This window comes from Electrona antarctica (genome assembly GCF_951216825.1).
Source record: "Electrona antarctica genome assembly, chromosome: 9".
In the NCBI taxonomy this organism is placed as follows: domain Eukaryota; kingdom Metazoa; phylum Chordata; class Actinopteri; order Myctophiformes; family Myctophidae; genus Electrona; species Electrona antarctica.
In genome coordinates this window covers 35,023,536-35,041,854 of record NC_136790.1, presented here as the reverse complement: position 1 = coordinate 35,041,854, position 18,319 = coordinate 35,023,536, and the positions used below count along the sequence as shown (strand labels likewise).

General features: G+C 42.3%; 2 protein-coding genes across 2 annotated transcripts; both read right to left on the bottom strand.

Annotated features, from left to right (window-relative positions):
• Positions 1-648: 648 nt before the first annotated feature.
• Positions 649-6,985, bottom strand: myl6 (myosin, light chain 6, alkali, smooth muscle and non-muscle). The gene is made up of 6 exons (XM_079509578.1): positions 6,833-6,985; positions 6,569-6,596; positions 5,063-5,206; positions 4,291-4,464; positions 2,856-2,933; positions 649-1,129 (listed from the first exon to the last, which is right to left on the bottom strand). Exons 1-6 carry the CDS (start codon positions 6,968-6,970, stop codon positions 1,101-1,103), a joined length of 591 nt encoding a protein of 196 aa, XP_079365704.1. The 5' UTR covers positions 6,971-6,985; the 3' UTR covers positions 649-1,100.
• Positions 6,986-7,826: 841 nt separating this feature from the next.
• Positions 7,827-11,361, bottom strand: tsfm (Ts translation elongation factor, mitochondrial). The gene is made up of 6 exons (XM_079509544.1): positions 11,120-11,361; positions 10,522-10,671; positions 10,013-10,141; positions 9,723-9,845; positions 8,716-8,797; positions 7,827-8,368 (listed from the first exon to the last, which is right to left on the bottom strand). Exons 1-6 carry the CDS (start codon positions 11,165-11,167, stop codon positions 7,971-7,973), a joined length of 930 nt encoding a protein of 309 aa, XP_079365670.1. The 5' UTR covers positions 11,168-11,361; the 3' UTR covers positions 7,827-7,970.
• Between the last annotated feature and the right edge of the window lie 6,958 nt (positions 11,362-18,319).

Sequence of the window (18,319 nt, the reverse complement as noted above, 5' to 3'; positions counted from 1 at the left end):
AAAAATGTTAAATATATTTTTTAAACAAATAATCTTCTCTTCTGGGGTTCCCTGTCCCAAATTTTCAGATAGGGGTCCACAACACAAATACATATCATTTTGGGGGTTGAGAACTACTTTAGAAGGAAATAAGGAATTTGTATTACCTGCCTCAGGTCTTAATGGGTTAAAGGTTGCCAACCAATCAGCTTGCAGCCAGCGACAAGTTACACCCCACTGCCACAATGACTCATATCCAAGCACTGGGTTAAACTGATATTGACCAGTTAAAAAGTTAAGTTAAATCGAAATCAGATCACTGCGATATACAAAGACTGGCAGTTACACTTCCCATATCACACTTGTTTGGCAAAAGCCAGTGGAACTGGAACAAAAACAAACATTGCACTTCAAAGGACTGACCTGGCACCATCTTAGAGGTACACTTTACCATGTGAGAAATGAGACAATACTTGCTATGGTTATTCATTATTGAGGTTTGTTTAGAATACGATGTTCATGTTATTTAAAGTCAAATGTGAAAGATCAAGAAAATAGAATACACTTTATTTGTATAGAACCTTTCATGACGTCAAATGCAGCCCAAAGTTCTTTACATAAAAATGATTAAAAAAAAAGATGAAGGGTTCTTCAGACAAGAAAGGGCAATTCAGAAAACAGTTTTTTTATTCAATAATTTTAGATGACAGTACATTATCCCTTTCATTGTTGTTTGGCCAGGTAAATTCTACAATACAGTTTTGTCTCAGCCAATTAGCATGCATCTCATCTATAAAAAAAACATAGCTAGCAAGTACAACATTGACACAGGGGTAAAGTGACAGGAAAGAAACATGTAAAATGGTCCAGGGAATGTTATTGCCAATTCTGCCCATAGGAATGGCATGATGAGGACATGCATTTATGTGGCATGTGAAATGGAAGGGTCTCTTGAACGCACTCACAGAAAAGGCACTTCTGAAATAAAATAAAGATGTCAAGACAAAGAAACGAGGGACACATTAAGGGCAGCGTGACAGAGGCTGTGACAGGGTGTATGACAAACATAATACAAAAATATTTTGGAATAAAGTTAAGCTGGAAGTGTGTTCTTGAAATCTTCAACCACTCATCACCATTCGGACAAGTTCTGAGAATAAGAGAAGAGCATAAACAAAAAAAAGATTAGCACAGTGCCTTGACAGTCAGATGAATCTCCAGAACAGCACCACCAACCTACAGCAAAGTTACAGTGACCCAAGCATTGCACAGACGCCTCGCCTCATAAGGCATACAGCGATCCATGCTCCAAACACTGGAAGCTAGAGGATTCCTTCCACCTGGTTTTCCCCAAGTGCAGTTACATAAACACATGATCAAATATAGCACAGAGTCACATGCTGTTGCATTAGAGCAAGAAGCTGCTAATTTGTGTCCATTCCAGTCTGTTAAGTCATAAATAACAATTATACATTTGGAGAGACTTCAAAAAAGGCGAGCAGCTAACGGAGTAGCATGGAGGGCGACTCGGTTGGACAGAGAAGAAAGCTTTCCTGGCCAGCCATGACAGGAACATTGGCAGTCACCGAGCCCTTTCATATTTGGAAAATATCTACTACAGCAGTGGTTCTCAAAGTAGATTCCAGGGAGTCTGTGGGTTCCTTTCAGGGTTGGTCTAAATTGACCAATACAAGTCTAACTCTGACAATATATTGTCTGAGTTAAGGGGAGACCTTGACATTTAATAGTTTGAGAAACACTGTGCTACAGTACCACAGAAAAACCAAAGGCAAGTGTAGGGAAAAGAGACAAAGGGGAGGTCAGAGACCTGGCAAATGCCAAACAAACATTGTTATACACTATTTTGAAGTTCTAGCACATCTACAGTTCCAGCAGCAGCTTCTGTGGAGTGTTTGAGGACAAGAAATCAGACAAGCAGTTGATCACAATTCTGCTTCAGTGTGACCGTCTGTCTGCACTACACCACACGAACGGATTGTTCCAAACAGTGGAACACAGATGAGCGTTCTGGGCTCATTAGTCAAGAACCATTTTACAGTGGGAAAACCCCAACACCACATCTGCATTCCAAGTTGATCAGCCATTCTCCTGTACTCTGGTACAGCACCCCATGTTGGGGTGGGGGGGGGTCAGTGGTGGACCTAGAAACATGCATGGGACGCTACGTGCACAGGCTATGCTACTGTCGGAAGAGTGCTCAGCAGGAGGGAGCGAAAGTTAAAGGTGAGAAAACCATTTCACCCAGTCATAGTAGTGATCCCATCATTGCACAAAGGCCATGGAAATCAATGCATCTATACAATGTATGTTTTACAGATGTTGCCTTTCTAAATGTTCTTAGTCAAATATTTGTATCGAGTCATTTAGATTAACAAGCAAAAGAAAACAGCCAATCTAACTTTACTTGAACATTAACAGCCTTCTTGTTTTACTCTTTACAATTAACTCATCTAGTAACCATTACGGGAGGCCATTGTGCAGTGATGAATTCCTGAGCTGGTTTCCCTGAACCCCCACATGACTAGGTGAGGCCCTACTACTTGGCTAGAAGCTGATATAATAGTGGGCAGGGCTTTAGGGATTTGCTCATACCCTCTGCTCAACCAGACATGATGTGGCGGACAAAGGCTGTGGAACGTGAACACTGAGTCAGTGATGACATACCACATACGGTAAGTAATGATCGATTAAAATACAAAACATCTGTATAAGAAAAGCTTATACAACCTCTAGTTATGTACTGTAGGTGGATGAAAAACATTCCATTTGGTACGTTGTAAGAAGTATGATACAAGTTGTTTGTTGTTTAAATGCAACACATCACGAGTCATGTTACACAACCCTTCCTGCTTTACCTTCATAGTTGATACAGCCATTGGCGTCTTCATGTCCAGCTAAAAGAGTTTCCACCTCCTCTTCTGTCATTTTCTCACCTGCAACACAAAGAAATATTGTTATTGTTAACAGTTATGTCAAAGAAAAGACCATTGGAATGTTCATTTTATTCCAAGAGCCGCCAACAATCGTACGACAGTGTCACACAAATGATGATCTACCACTTTTATTAACTTATAAATGCAGGGTTAATGTGGTTAATAATAGAGGAGAACAGAGTGAAAACAGTGCTCTTTCACTAGGTATGAAAAATGTGACTAGTGATTTATGATCCGAAATGAAGCACAACATTAGAGCAAATTAGTCCTTCCTTTCAAGCTTCCATGTCTTACATAACAGGAAAATAAATGCATCCAATTTTTTATTCAATGAGGAATCAACTGATTTGGCAAATAGGGAACAGAATCAAGATTTGTAATGTTGTGATATGAGGTCATTGAAATACATTAAACTGTCAACTGATGAAGGGCGATACTGCTAATCACACTAATCAGTGGGGTACTGGAGTTGGCACCAAGCAGACAAGGGGCAGACAGGCGTGGCTGCTTGGTAAGTCCTAGCCCCTTTCGGGACCCTCGGGCCTCGGCTACCTTTTCTGAATTGTGGACGGCGGTACCCTAGGGTCCCTCGTAGGTTTTTCCACCCTCCATAGGACACAGATTTACCTACTGTCTGTTCATGGAGACCACGGTCGCTTGAGTGTTGGTGAGATGTTTCAAAGATGCATACAACAGCTTTAGGAGACAACGGAAACTTGTGCGAAGCGGCGTTGCCATTTAGTTTTTTTTTTTTTAAGTTTTGGCTTCTCTGAAATTCTCTCTTCCTCACTTCCCATGTCCCGCCTCCCACGACACAACAGCATTATAAACATCCTGCATGTACGCGGTCGGCCAATCAGAGGCAGTAACTAGGACGTGCAGCTAGCCAGTCGCCGCTCGGGAGGCGGTACAATGGGAAGTCAACAAGGAAGTCACTGAAGAGGAGAGAAGTTCAGCAAAGCAAAATAATTTAAAAAAAACTTAACGGCAACGCCGATTAACGCCGCTTCGCACACATTTCCGTTGTCTCCTAAAGCTGTCGTATGCATCTTTGAAACATCTCACCAACACTCAAGCGACTGCGCAGGGCTCCGTGGACAGACCCTAGGGTACCGCCGGCCAAAATTCAGAAAAGGTAACCGAGGGTCCCGAAAGGGGCTAGGTAAGTCCAAGAGTTAAAACCATACTGTGTAGAGCCAGACAGACCGATATCACTTATTTGACGACATAGGTGTCTGCAATTATTGCCCAATCCAGAATGTTCTATTAATATTAGAATTATTTTATTCAATTTCTAACTGGTTTAGCACGTTTTGCCAAAATATAATCGGTGGTCTAATACTGTGCGTGTCGTTACCCAATGTGGTGAGGACGTGACGTAGCTCTGCTCCCATCACTGTGCCATTTCCCTCCTTGTCGAAGACGCGCAGTCCTTCCACAAAGTCCTCAAAGGATCCCTGGTCCTTGTTCTTAGCGATGGCCTGGAGCATGGGCAGGAACTGCTCAAAGTCCAGCATCTTGTGGTTCATCTCTGGAGATCAATTTTAGGCGTTTATTTATATATTAAATACACACACAATATATTTTTTTTATCAGAACATGATCTAGAAATGTTATAAAAGGGTTTCAATTAATTGTTCAGACGTTAGCCTGAATTGACATATGCCTTAGTTTGTCAGACTTGAAATCAATGACAATAACTTCAGTCACCAAAAAAGAAAACCTGTTGTATGCAATTTAAGGATTAGGTTAATGTGAACTGGAATGTGTGCACACACATCCGTGTTTAAAGAAATTTGTTGAGCCTGCACAAAATGCCATTCATCTATTTACCGGGTACCTGCATTCTGTAAGCGTGACATGCCAATGTGTGCGCATGTCAATAGCATGACTGAACTTGACTGTTTGAGGCATCGTCAACCCACAAAATGGAAACACTTTATATGCAGATAACGAGATAAGTCAATGACATAATAGGACAAATAATGACTCCATGTACCGACTCCGTTAGACTACAATGAGTTAATGCTCAAGACAACCGACCCAAATGTTAATCCAAGCGTGATAAATGGAGCCAATTAGGTCAAGTGGCTTACTGCAAGTCATTGGTCTGAGCATCAGTTGCTTACCTTCTGATTTGGGGTTCCCCAGGACTTTGAGCACCTCTGCGTTGACAGGGTTTTGTCCAAGGGCCCGCATGACATCCCCGCACTGGCTGTAGCTGATCTTTCCATCGCCCGTTCGGTCAAACAAAAGGAAAGCTTCCTTGAACTCTGATAAGGAGACACATGATTCACGTACAGTGAGCAACTCAGTGCCTGTGTATGCTGCATAATTAATATATACACACATTTTATTAGGTCTGTCAAAATAACTGCATTGGTTAATTTGTGAAATTAAGATTAAAAATGTTCACGCAATTAATGCATGCTTAGATGACCCGCCCCATACATCCCATCCACTCTATTCTGCACTAATCATTGCTCTGGTATCTGAATGGCTGATACTAGATAAAAGAAAAAAACGTATGTATATATATATATATATATATATATATATATATATATATATATATATATATATATCCACCTTCTGTCATTCCCACAACAATACAAAAAACATGGCATATTTTGGACATAGTTCGAATGGTTTTTAATCATGATTCATTATTTTTTAAGACGTGATTAATCTGATTACTTTTATCGTTTGAGAGCCCTGTATTTATATAATATTTATATAAATATTTAAATTTATATAAATAATACCAAGTGCACACTATCTTGTTAATAGAACACAGAGGACCAAACTTTTAAATGATAGCCATAGCCAAAGTTGTAGTTCTTGGTCTCTCTAGACTAGAGATGGCATGCAGCTCATCTAGCGACGGACAGACAGAACTACAAGTAGCCCATTTTCCCTTATATGGCATTGAAAGTCAGCGAGCGCCTTTGACCGTGCAATCTGTCACCCATCTTCACTGAAAGCAAACACGCTCAAAAAGCATCCCTCTCTCCCACGAAACAAAGCCCCTTACAAGGCCACTGTCGTCATGTGAAACAGAGCAAACAAGCCACGAATCAATTCGTGTCTCGATCCGGTAGTCACACAGTTTAACTCTTCTTGAGGAGTGTTGTTTTGGGGCCACGCCTTCAGTTCTTCAGACCACGAAATAACTCAACTCAACTAAACCCTGGCTTATCAAATGAACAAAATACCATAACAAATCCCAAGTAGAACACATCTGTCATCATTAGGCCTGAGACGTTTAGATCATTCACGCATTGTCACGCAGATCGTGATGTTTACTTTAGATGTCGACATGCAACATCACATCACATCCTCCACTAGCATTAATCACACTTCTTAGTGTTACCAGTTCTAATTTATGTTGAGTCGTGATCGACACGCAAAACAAACAAATCAACCAGCAAACATTCGGGTTAGATCAACTTTGCGTTAATTAGATCAAGATATTCACCACACAATCTTATGTTACCTGGTGAGCTGCCCGCGGGTGATGAAACGAGTATTTCACTACAGAGTCAGAACAAGGAATTCAAAAATGCTGTGGCCAAATAATAAATTACCGTGATGTTGAGACGCACGTCATCATGACCGTGAATGTTTAAACTCACCAATAATTTGGTCCTCTGAGAAGTCAGACTGGTTGAAGCGGCGTTCACGAAGAAGACAATGCAAAAGGAAAGAAGGCTAGATATTAGTGGTGGGATTACGATAATGGTACACTTTAGCTTAGCTCGTAGCTAACGTTGCGGTTAAAGCAGTATTTAGCTATGTGACATTAGCTAGGCACTGGCAGCCACATTGGCACCTTCAAATAAATAATAAAGCAATGCTTCATTCCTATGCATCTGATGATGGTGTAAATGTGTGCTTACCATTGTCTTGTGTTTGGTTTGTTTGACCGATTTAGACTTCAGAGATCCCTGACTGTTCTTCCACTGAGCCTGAGTACTGGGAACACCCCTGGTGCCGTCACTGCCTCGGCGCTGGAACAGCCAATCAGGTGTGTTCATTTTACATAAGAAATTGGACTGGGATCGATTCACTTTGCAGGTTGCTGATCCGGTCTAGAGCGGATACGGAAACGGAGCATCATGAGCGTGCATTTATGGCTTGGTGTTTATACAGTAGGCGGGCTCTAGATCGGATCAGGCCGGATCAGGCTGGCTAATTCGGAATAGAAACCAGGCTTTCCACGAGTACTGCGGGGAGCCTGGTGATGACGCGAGTCATCGACGTTTCAGGGTTGAGTTCAAATAATTGACCTCCTCCTCCCTTCAGCAGCCCTGCAGGGTGATTTCTTCTTTACTTTAGAAATCCTAACCTTCCATTTGACGCCCTAGCTGGAGGCCTGCTACACTGTTGCTCGTGTCACCCCTCTGCCGAGCGTCATCTCTGACTCACTACACTGGCCTACATTGAGGCTATGCTATGTGCACACTAGTACTAGCACCCCAAATCAGATTTTTGGCCTATCCAGATTGGAATCAGATTGGTTTGATCAAGTCTGAACTGGGGGGAACATGAAAATAAATAGCAGAAGTAAATACAGTGAGTGCCAAACAATGCTACAAAGTAACTAATTAATGGTAAGTAGATTTAAAAAAAAAAATAGCATAATATACTAAATAACATTTATAGCATGTGGACAAGCAAACATCTAAGTTAGTTATGTCTGGATAACATGTATGGCAATTGACAACACTGATTAACAAAAAAAACAGTCTATATTAATCAGAAATACCATAAAAGAACTGACCCAAAATCTCCATAGTGACCTTAAACAGAAATTCTGAAGCCTTCACAAGTTCACATCCTTAAAGTAAAAAAAAAAAAAAAGTAATTTAACAACATTTATAGGTTGACAAATTCTGGTTGGGAGATTGATTTAATGGTACAGCAAGTGTTAGTACATATTTGACAATAAGACTGAACGTTTGAAAGATTCTGGGTATCTCCATATTGTATCATCATAAGAAATAATAACAAATCACTGCACATCATTCCATCCTTTCATTCTGCTCCTTCACCTGCGGCTGCCTCGCCGCATTGAAATCGGACAAAGTCCAGGACTCGGGCCTCCTGCCCTTTGAGGAACTGTGCCACTGTCCTGCTGGGGTCTGGGAGGAAGGTCTGGGCCAGCAGGCGAGTCTCGCTCTCACCACAAGGCAGATCATCCATGTTGCCCAGGGACAGAGGTGACTCCCCCACCACATGTTGACCCAGTTTACGCCCCAGAGCCTCCTGAGACCCCTCCTTTCCACCATGGAACACCACCAGGGCACCATAGCGGCCCATGCCCATATCACTCTGGCCAGTCACACCAGCATGCACATAAGAGCCAATGTGCCAACCGGCAGGGACCCCCATGGTCACTGCCCGCTTCACCGACATGTTCTCACCCAGACGACCTGCCAACAGAATGAGGTTACATTACTAACAAATTGCATAATCAAATAATTGTATGCATAAGATTAGGGCTGGACAATATTGAGAACCAATATCCGACTCAATCTTGTTCATGTTGGATTATCCAATTGAGAAGCAGTTTTATCATAGCTTTTTTATTTTTTATCACTATGAAAATAATCTCATAGATTTTAAATAATCTATTAAATCGATTAGTGTTATTAACCTCGTAACCCTGTATTATATTTCTTTGTTGTACAAATACAAAAATAGTGAAATAATCATGATACTAATTTGAAGTAATTTTGCCCAGCCCCAACATGAGATATGGTCATGTAACAATCCTGACCTATTGTGAGAGCCACCTGGTCAGCCAGTGAAGTTCCTTCAGTGACACTAAGCTTACTCAGCTGATCAGCTTCCAGCATATTCTGAAACCAACAACATTCGGTGCATTAGAGCAGTGCTTCTTTCTTTTTTTTTTCTTTTTGTTTTTCTGCCTATTTATTGATAGATACAAGTGAAGAATGAAAGTAAAGAGGGAGAGAGACGGGGGGAGACATGCAGCAAAGGTTGTCATGAACGGGACTCGAACACATGGCGTGCTGTCAGGCCAGAGCTTAAACGTGGCATGCGCCTGGACCACTAGGCCAGCGGGCACCCCAGAGCAGTGCGCAGTGCTTCTTAAACCTGTGTCTAGGACCCCCAAATGTATTTGGCTGCGGACCCCCATTAGAAGTGAAGTTGTGGCCCAGGCGGTGGCGTAACCGTCTGGGCACCCGACTGGTAATCCAGTCGCAGTGTGCCGCGGGTTCGACTCCCGAGCCCGACACGGCCTTTACTGCATGTCTTCCCCCATCTCTCTCCCGTTTCCTGTCAGCCTACTGTCTGTCCCTTCAAAAAAAAAACAATAAAAGGCGTAAGTCGCAAAAAAAAAAAGAAGTGAAGTTGCGACCCCCATAAGAGAAGATTTGTCAACATCAGGTTTTATAAATAAGCAATCTACAAGTGTGTCTACGGTGTGTCGCGATGTGACACGTTGTGAGCTTGTAGATCTGCTAGTTTTGAATAGCTAAAAAAATGTAATGGGACATGTTCTTCTTGGGAAGGGTTCACTTTGAGAACCACTGAGATATCCCAGTGGTGGCTAGTGTTACTTTATCTCTTTATGGGAAAGGGAGTATTCATTTGCTGCAGGAGGAGGGAAAATTACTTTTCTGCATTCACGAGCAGATGGCTGCTCTGATGAATATATGGAAGGAGCTGTGTGAAGAACCAACATTAAAACCATCAGAGCTCTTTAATATTTAATTGAAATACACTAAACATAGCTCAACAATTAAGTCCAATCCATACCTTAACATATCTGTCCTGGCCTTGAGTTTTCATCCGGTGGTGAGCCATGGCGGCAAATGCCACATCCTTAACCAGTTGCTGGAACTTCTCATTACGGGCAACAAAGTCTGTCTCACAGTTTACCTGGTTCACAAAGGCATGAGAACAGAACAAACACTTTTGAATGGAATACTAGGACCACACATAAGATATCCATATGAACGTAGGCAGAACAATATATTGTTTAATAAACAGCATAAAATTGGCAGGGAGGAACGTGCATGACCAGAGTCGGCCACTACTGGACTTACCTCCACTATAACTGCAGCTTTGTCTCCTACAAAAAGACCAATCAGACCCTCTTTTGCTTTCCGACCCTCCAGCTTGTTCGCTTTGCTCCAACCTTCTTTCTGGGCTTGATCGTGTAACCAATTCTCAGCCTTAGGGGCAGAGAAGATGACATGGATGAGTAAAGGCTCATTCATAGTCTGGATTTTCAGTGGTGAGGTGACCACCGAACTACAACATGACCATCACGAGCTGCGGTGAAGCCGCGGTGAAGAGCAAACCACCGCCACCGCCCTTCTCTTAAGACTTAAGGTTAAGGCTCATTCATAGTCTGGATTTTCTGGGCGGTGGTTTGCTCTTCACTGCGGCTCCTGACGTCATGTTGTAGTTCGGTGGTCACCGAACCACCGAAAATCCAGACTATGTATGAGCCTTTACAGTTCATGTCAAATCAGTCCAGTGCACAGTACAGTCGCTTGCTTGCGGCTAGCCCCAATATACAACCAGAATGTGCTGAACAAAAAAAGGGTACCTGTGTTATGTCATTGTCAAACTTCTCCAGTGCTTTCTTGCAGTTTATGAAGGTATAGCCAGTGCTTTTCCTCAGCTTCATCAGTAGGGCTTTCTCAGCCGCCAGAATGTGACCTGTGTGTAAGGATCGCACATACTGGCAAACTCCCACCTGAGGGTGACATTGGATGAAAAGTGTGGTTATCACAGACTCCCGAGTCATTATGTCTCTGGCTGTCAGTTTGAAGAGTTAGCATTAGCATTAGTATACTATATTTGAGGTAGTGTGTTGCTACCTCAAATACCAGACTTGCTCAAGGTTAAAGTCCTACTCCCAAATTATAATTTACAGTTAAAATGTTAAGGAAAGCCACTTAACTATCAAGACTATTATATATATATCATAGGTATTTTTTCACATTTGCATATCTATGAAAGTAAAAGTCAGACCCGATAAAAGAAAGAAAACATCTATGATTGTCTTGATTCAAGGCTAGAAAACCACACATAACTAATGTTACCAGTCAGTGAATGAAATCAACTGACTGACAGCAGCTCGAATTCTTATTGACAGCACACGGCACACGTATATAACAAAGAATATGTATTTACTTGCCTACCTTTGAAACTTCTGTTCTTAATGCTCTAAAAACAAAGGTTAACGACATCGTTGTAGTTAGGCCTATATTCTTTATTTTTTATTAAAGATAATAAACCGGGGATGTCATTGAAATGCACGCTGTGAAAGCTCTGTGGAAGGAGGCTGACTAGGGTCAAACATAATCCTGCAGATGCACTGGTTTCTCACAGCGCCGCCTGGATGAAGGGAGTAAGTGACGCTACAGTACTGACAAGGACTGTCTAAAGAGGACGAGACGCGAAGACCGTACGGGCGACGCCATGTTGCTTATGGTGCTCCATGGAAGGAAAGAAACATGCGCAATCAAGCTTCAAGAAAGCTACAGTCTGATAATCAGGCTACCTCCTCCTACCACTAGGACCCAGAGCTTCAACGTTGGAAAGTCTGCCTGCCCATAGATATATATAAACACTAGATGGCTCAAGGCGGAGTTTCTGACGTCGTTCACCCGGCAGCCATCTTACTTCGGGGATACAGTACAGTATGTTCAATGGCAGCTCAAACAGAAACAGTCATAACTCGCTCAAATCTTGACGGATTTACAAACGGGTTGGTTTATTACAAACGTTGTCAACGTGGCTATTATTCAGGACGCTTATCTGCTTAATTTATGTTTTTTATATGAACGTCGTATAAAATCATATAAGTATGCGGACGTCTCCGACGTTTATAACAAACCAAACCGTTTGAAAATCGGTTGAAAATTGAGCAAGTTATGGTCATTTAAGAGTACATGCCCCATAGACACAATGTTATGTGTCCCGAGGTAAGACGGCCGCCACGTAACGACGTCGCTCTCCATTGGCCAACAGCGCGGGTGAGCTATCTAGTGTTTATATATATCTATGTGCCTGCCCCCTTGGGCTATATGCAGCCAACACTTCCGCGTTCAGCTTCCTTGGTCTCAACTGCGCATGTTTCTTTCCTTCCATGGAGCACTATAAGCAACATGGCGTCGCCCGTACGGTCTTCGCGTCTCATCCTCTTTAGACAGTCCTTGAGTACTGAGTGAGAATCACAATCACATCATCTTCTTCTTCTTTTGATTTCCGGCAGGCTTGCAGACTAGTGCAATGCTGCCCTCCACAGTTCGGGAATATACTCGTTAATCTTAACGAAAAGTAAAAGTAAAACAGTTCCACCCAGTGATCCCATTACCCAGGGGGCAAACCACCCTTTTTTAGGAAACCTGCATTTGTCATAACATACAAAGTTGTCCACCAGAAATAATATCTATGACCCCATAGGATCACAACCTATATGGACAACTCGGTCAATTTTGTTGCGAAAGTCCAATATGGCCGCCCCCAATATTAGCCCCTATTAGTTATAATGGGGGGTGAATAGGGCAAAATTTTAAACTGAGAGATATTTCCACGAAACTTATCAGGTTGATCAATGATATGAATACGAACATTTTTTGTATTGCAAATTTCCATGAAATCCAATATGGCCGCCACAATATGGCCGCCACATTATTAGCACCAAAAAAATAGGTTTTGTCTCTAACTTCTGAACCAGATAAGCTAGAAATGCAAACTTGGTGTCTATTTCATGGTTTCTGACCATGAGAGACTCAATGGAATACCTATTTTCATTATTGGGTGTGTCTGGACCCTTATTGTGCATATTTACAAGATGGTGGCTACCCGAAATAGTGCTTTACCATGATTTCTACCATGATTGTTGACTGTTTTGGCAAACACAAGCAATATTAATCCATTGGCTAAGATTCATGGCACAGAAGGAACATATTTACTTGAGCTTGCATTTTGTCAAAATGGCTGCAAACATGAAAAAGAAAAGACATTACATTTCCTGTCAGATCCTATTACCCAGGGGGGCAAACCATTCCTTTTTTGGATACCTGCATTTGCCATAACATCAAAGGTTATCCACCAGAAATATCTATGACCCAATAGAATCACAACCTATGTGGACACACCGGTCAATTTCTTTGCTGGAAATCCAATATGGCCACCACAATATTAGCACCCATTAGCCTATAATGCGGGTGAATAGGGCAACATTTTTAACTGAGGGATATTTCCACAAAACTTCACAGGTTGATCAATGATATGAATACCATAATTTTTTGTATTGGAAGTTTCCATGATATCTAATATGGCCACCACAATACTAGCACCCAGCAAATAGGTTTGGCTGTAAATTCTGAACCAGATGAGCTAGAAATACAAACTCATGGTTTCTAACCAATTAAGAGCGTCTGCTAAATGCCTAAATTGTAACCACGACAGATATTATTGTTCTGGGGTGTTTCTTTGCAGAAAGACATCCCTCTGGCTGTATTTTGGTTTTGTTCTACTGTTTGTTGGCATTTCCTCTGTTTATGTTGACAATCATCCCTGGCAGGGACGTGCATCGCCAAGCCGGACATCCCTTCCTTCACTGAGTCTGGATGGTCTCTCAGTGACGGGAATGCAGTCCCCTGTCCATCTACAGAGACAGCCTGGCCTATGTCAATGAACAAGACAATATCATGTAGCTGTATCAAAGGCTGCCAGAAAATCTGTTCATGTGCCAGGGACTGGAGACAAGATGCAGCAGGAGCTTCACTCCATTCCTGACTGGGAATGTCTCAGATGCATGCATCATTCTGTGTGCTCTTTATGGGCCCAAAACCACTGGCTCAACTCCAGTCCGCTCCTCTGACAAGTGTCCTGCTCACTGACAAGAGTGACATCCTAGCACACTGGGAAGAGCACTTCAGTGAGGTCTTAAACAGAGAGTCCTCAATTTCCGAAGAGGATATTGCCACGATACCCCAGCTGCCAATCAAAGCTGATCTGGCTGACCCCCCCCCCACCAGTGCAGAGACAGTGAAAGCACTCCAACAAACCACTTCTGGAAAGGCACCAGGAGGTGATGGGTTGCCCGCAGACATCTACAAGAATGGAGGCATGGCACCTGTACCAGGTAATCTGGATTGGGGGAAGTCCCTCAAGACTTCAAGGACGCATCCATAGTGCATGTTTACAAGAGGAAAGGGGACAGGGCATACTGCGATAACCATCATGGTATAGCCCTCCTGAGTCCTGAACATCACAGGAAAGATCTTAGCAAGAATCATCCTCAACCGGCTAATCAGCCATGCTGAGAATGTTGTCCCTGGATCCCAATGTGGTTTCCACGGAGGCAGAGGTACCTGTAACATGATCTTTTCCATTTGCCAGCTGCAAGAAAAGTGCAGAGAGCAGAAGGGTCTCTATATGGTGTTTGTCGACCTCACCAAGGCCTTTCACACAGTCAATCGTGAGAGCCTGTGGCAGATCCCTGGCAAGTTTGGCTGTCCAGGGACATTGATCTCTCTCATCGCGTCCTTTCATGACAGGATGCCAGCCAGAGTCCAAGATAATGGTGATGCATCCCCAGTCAGGAATGGAGTGAAGCTCCTGCTGCATCTTGTCTCCAGTCCCTGGCACATGAACAGATTTTCTGGCATAGGCCAGGCTGGCTCTAGATGGACAGGGGACCATCACTGAGAGACCATCCATACTCAGTGAAGGGATGTCCGGCTTGGCGATGCACGTCCCTGCCAGGGATGATTGTCAACATAAACAGAGGAAATGCCAACAGAAACAGTAGAACAAAACCAAAATACAGCCAGAGGGATGTCTTTCTGCAAAGAAACACCCCAGAACAATAATACTTAATAGAGGGAAATTATGGCTAAAATATTTATATATCTCTCGTGGTTAGAAACCATGAGTTTGTATTTATAGCTCATCTGGTTCAGAATTTAGAGCCAAACCTATTTTCTGGGTGCTAGTATTGTGGTGGCCATATTGGATATCATGGAAACTTCCAATACAAACCATTATGGTATTCGTATCATTGATCAACCTGTGAAGTTTCGTGGAAATATCCCTCAGTTAAAAATGTTGCCCTATTCACCCGCATTATAGGCTAATGGGGGCTAATATTGTGGTGGCCATATTGGATTTCTAGCAAAGAAATTGACCGGTGTGTCCATATAGGTTGTGATTCTATTGGGTCATAGATATTTCTGGTGGACAACCTTTGATGTTATGGCAAATGCAGGTATCCAAAAAGGGGTGGTTTGCCCCCCTGGGTAATAGGATCTGACAGGAAATGTTTTTTTTCATGTTTGCAGCCATTTTGACAATATGCAAGCTCAAGTAAATATGTTCCTTCTGTGCCATGAATCTTAGCCAATGGATTAATATTGCTTGTGTTTGCCAAAACAGTCAACAATCATGGTATAAATCATGGTAAAGCACTATTTCGGGTAGCCACCATCTTGTAAATATGCACAATAAGGGTCCAGACACACCCAATAATAAAAATAGGTATTCCATTGAGTCTCTCATGGTCAGAAACCATGAAATAGACACCAGGTTTGCATTTATAGCTCATCTGGTTCAGAAGTTAGAGCCAAAACCTATTTTCTTGGTGCTAATATTGTGGCGGCCATATTGTGGCGGCCATATTGGATTTCATGGAAACTTGCAATACAAAAAATGTTCGTATTCATATCATTGATCAACCTGAGAAGTTTCGTGGAAATATCTCTCAGTTTAAATTTTTGCCCTATTCACCACCCATTATAACTAATAGGGGCTAATATTGGGGGCGGCCATATTGGACTTTCGCAACAAAATTGACCGAGTTGTCCATATAGGTTGTGATCCTATGGGGTCATAGATATTATTTCTGGTGGACAACTTTGTATGTTATGACAAATGCAGGTCAACCCCCTTTGCCCCCTGGGTACATCCCCTCTTGACCATTAAGACCGTTCAGAGTTTCCACAATCACATCTCAAAAAACTGTTCAAGTTCAGATTAAATCAACCATTAAATTAAATTAAATAAAAAAGTAGATAAACAGGCAGCTCCCATGACTGTGCGAGATTTAAAAAGTAATGAATTAATTCATCAATGTTAATTCATTCATTTATCAATTCATAAACAGAAGTATTTTTAACAGTCTTGATTTGCGGACAGTCATGCCAGTCATTTGTCATCAGTCAAAAAGGAGTAAGTCTAGAAGGGCCTCTAGTATACCATTAGTAACCAATGACCATGAAGCGGTATCAACTGCTCCAGTCAGTGTCCAGTTAGCGGGGCAGATAGCGGAAATAATCGTTCACTTGCGGATACAAGCACCAAAATTGGTACACATACTCCTTAGGGATTGCTCTTTTGATAAAACCATTGTGCCAAATCAAATTTCAATATGGCGGCCATTTTTCAAGATGGCCGCCATTGAAAATACAGTAATATTGCATTTCGCAATAAAATCCCATAGACTTGTGCTATTTGAATGGTCTTGATGTCAAATCATACATTGTTCACTATGTAGAATCCAAATGGACCCATGGACTTACTCACTGGCTTCCTTGTACAATATATCAGTCCCGGAATCCTAATATTCTGCTAAATTAGAGGTTTGTGTTATGTATGACTCAGGTAAAATGGATGGTAGTGTATAACTTAATATTGTTGGAGGTTTAGTGTGTGTGTGAGTATGTGTGTGTGTGTGTGTGTGTGTGTGTGTGTGTGTGTGTGTGTGTGTGTGTGTGTGTGTGTGTGGGGGGGGGGGTCAACGTACAGCCAGGGCACACTGGTGGCACCGCTCCTGTGAAACTCAGCATGGGGTTCAGTATCAGCTGAGTAATTTGTTGGGTGTAGCTAAATAATGACTTCAGTGTCCCAAATGTTGTCTAATAAGGCCTGCATCTTTTAGCTAGATTACATGTAGTGTACCATGTATGATGTTCAGTTAGACAACCGTGCCTGAATTGACAGGGTACCAGCACGGGAGAGCCGAGCCAATGGTAAGGGGGCTATACATGACTTATTCATGGTCTTACCAACATGGTGTACAGATCGCACAGGACTTAAATGATACTGGATGGGCTAGGTGTAGATTTTATTGTCGAACCTAGTCGTATCCCATACCTTATTGTGCATGATGGCGGTAAAAGGATAATCCCTCTTCACTGAATACAGATAATGATCATACTGTGATACCTTGATTACCATTCACCAAGATGTCTAATATGGACCCAGGACCGCCTAAATTCAAGACTGACTGGAGCAAGTGTTGTCTTTGCAAAGAGAAGAATAGTATGAGCTCTCATCACCACATGCAAGACAATCACAACAACAACTAATTCCCCTGGTGGTGACATTGAATAAACTCTGAGGAGGAACAAGGCGCAATATCACGAAGGTTGTCGCATTATGTTCAACAACACGAAACTGGAGAGAGTGAGAACCACAAAACGAAAAGCAGAGAGTGATCACCCAGTGGAATGCCAGACCAAGTGGAGTAGAACCAGCATTAAAAGCCAAAGATGTTTCAGATGTGACGCATACTCTGAACTCACAAGAAAGCTATGACGATGAATCTCAATAAGAGAGTTAATGAATGTGCCCAAACTTTAAATGACGAAAAACTTCTTGCAAGACTCAGTGGTGGAGATGTTATTGCTCCAATACCATGCTGCATGCTTGGCAGACCTGTACAATAGAGAGAGGTCGTACCTCAAAACCACAAAGAGACTGGAAGAGGAACATTCAACCGAAGAGGATGCCCAGTTGCCCACCTACAGGAATTCTCAGAGCTAGTCACATATCTAGTGGAGACCATCAGATCTGGTGAGGGTCCTTCAGTCCTCCGACTTGCAGACATATAGTTCACCTGTACGCCCATTGCCTGGAACAGCTGGGTGTTGATGCATTTTATGTTTTATGTCAATTTAATGGACAATAAAGTTTTCTTTATCTTTATCTTTGTTGGAAAAGAGACTGGCAGAGATAAGTCTCATTCATTGTTTTAGGTAATTGAAATATCCATGCTCTCATTGTAGGATGATGAAGTGATGTTGTTGAAACCCTGCTCGTCTTGCTGGGTCGGAAAGACATGCAACGCACACACGCGCACACACACACACACACACACACACACACACACACACACACACACACACACACACACACACACACACACACACACACACACACAGCAGGTGGGTACACCGATACTGATTTATTTATTTGTATTGGCTTGTACTGCTGCATCGTGACATCCTTGTGCCATCATTATAAGCCACATTGAGTTGTTGGTATACGGAAGAAACGCAAAACTATAATGGAATGTAACAATGGTGGAGGTTTCACAATGGTGAAGT

Excerpts from the sequence above, each read along its gene's own strand:
- myl6 (XM_079509578.1), bottom strand. The coding sequence starts at position 6,970 with ATGAACACACCTGATTGGCTGTTCCAGCGCCGAGGCAGTGACGGCACC. Across the intron at positions 4,465-5,062 it reads GGGGAACCCCAAATCAGAAG|AGATGAACCACAAGATGCTG; the intron begins GTAAGCAACTGA and ends ATTGATCTCCAG. Across the intron at positions 2,934-4,290 it reads TCACGTCCTCACCACATTGG|GTGAGAAAATGACAGAAGAG; the intron begins GTAACGACACGC and ends TTTGTGTTGCAG.
- tsfm (XM_079509544.1), bottom strand. The coding sequence starts at position 11,167 with ATGTCGTTAACCTTTGTTTTTAGAGCATTAAGAACAGAAGTTTCAAAG. Across the intron at positions 10,672-11,119 it reads TAAGAACAGAAGTTTCAAAG|GTGGGAGTTTGCCAGTATGT; the intron begins GTAGGCAAGTAA and ends TGTCACCCTCAG. Across the intron at positions 9,846-10,012 it reads AAGCTGCAGTTATAGTGGAG|GTAAACTGTGAGACAGACTT; the intron begins GTAAGTCCAGTA and ends TTTGTGAACCAG.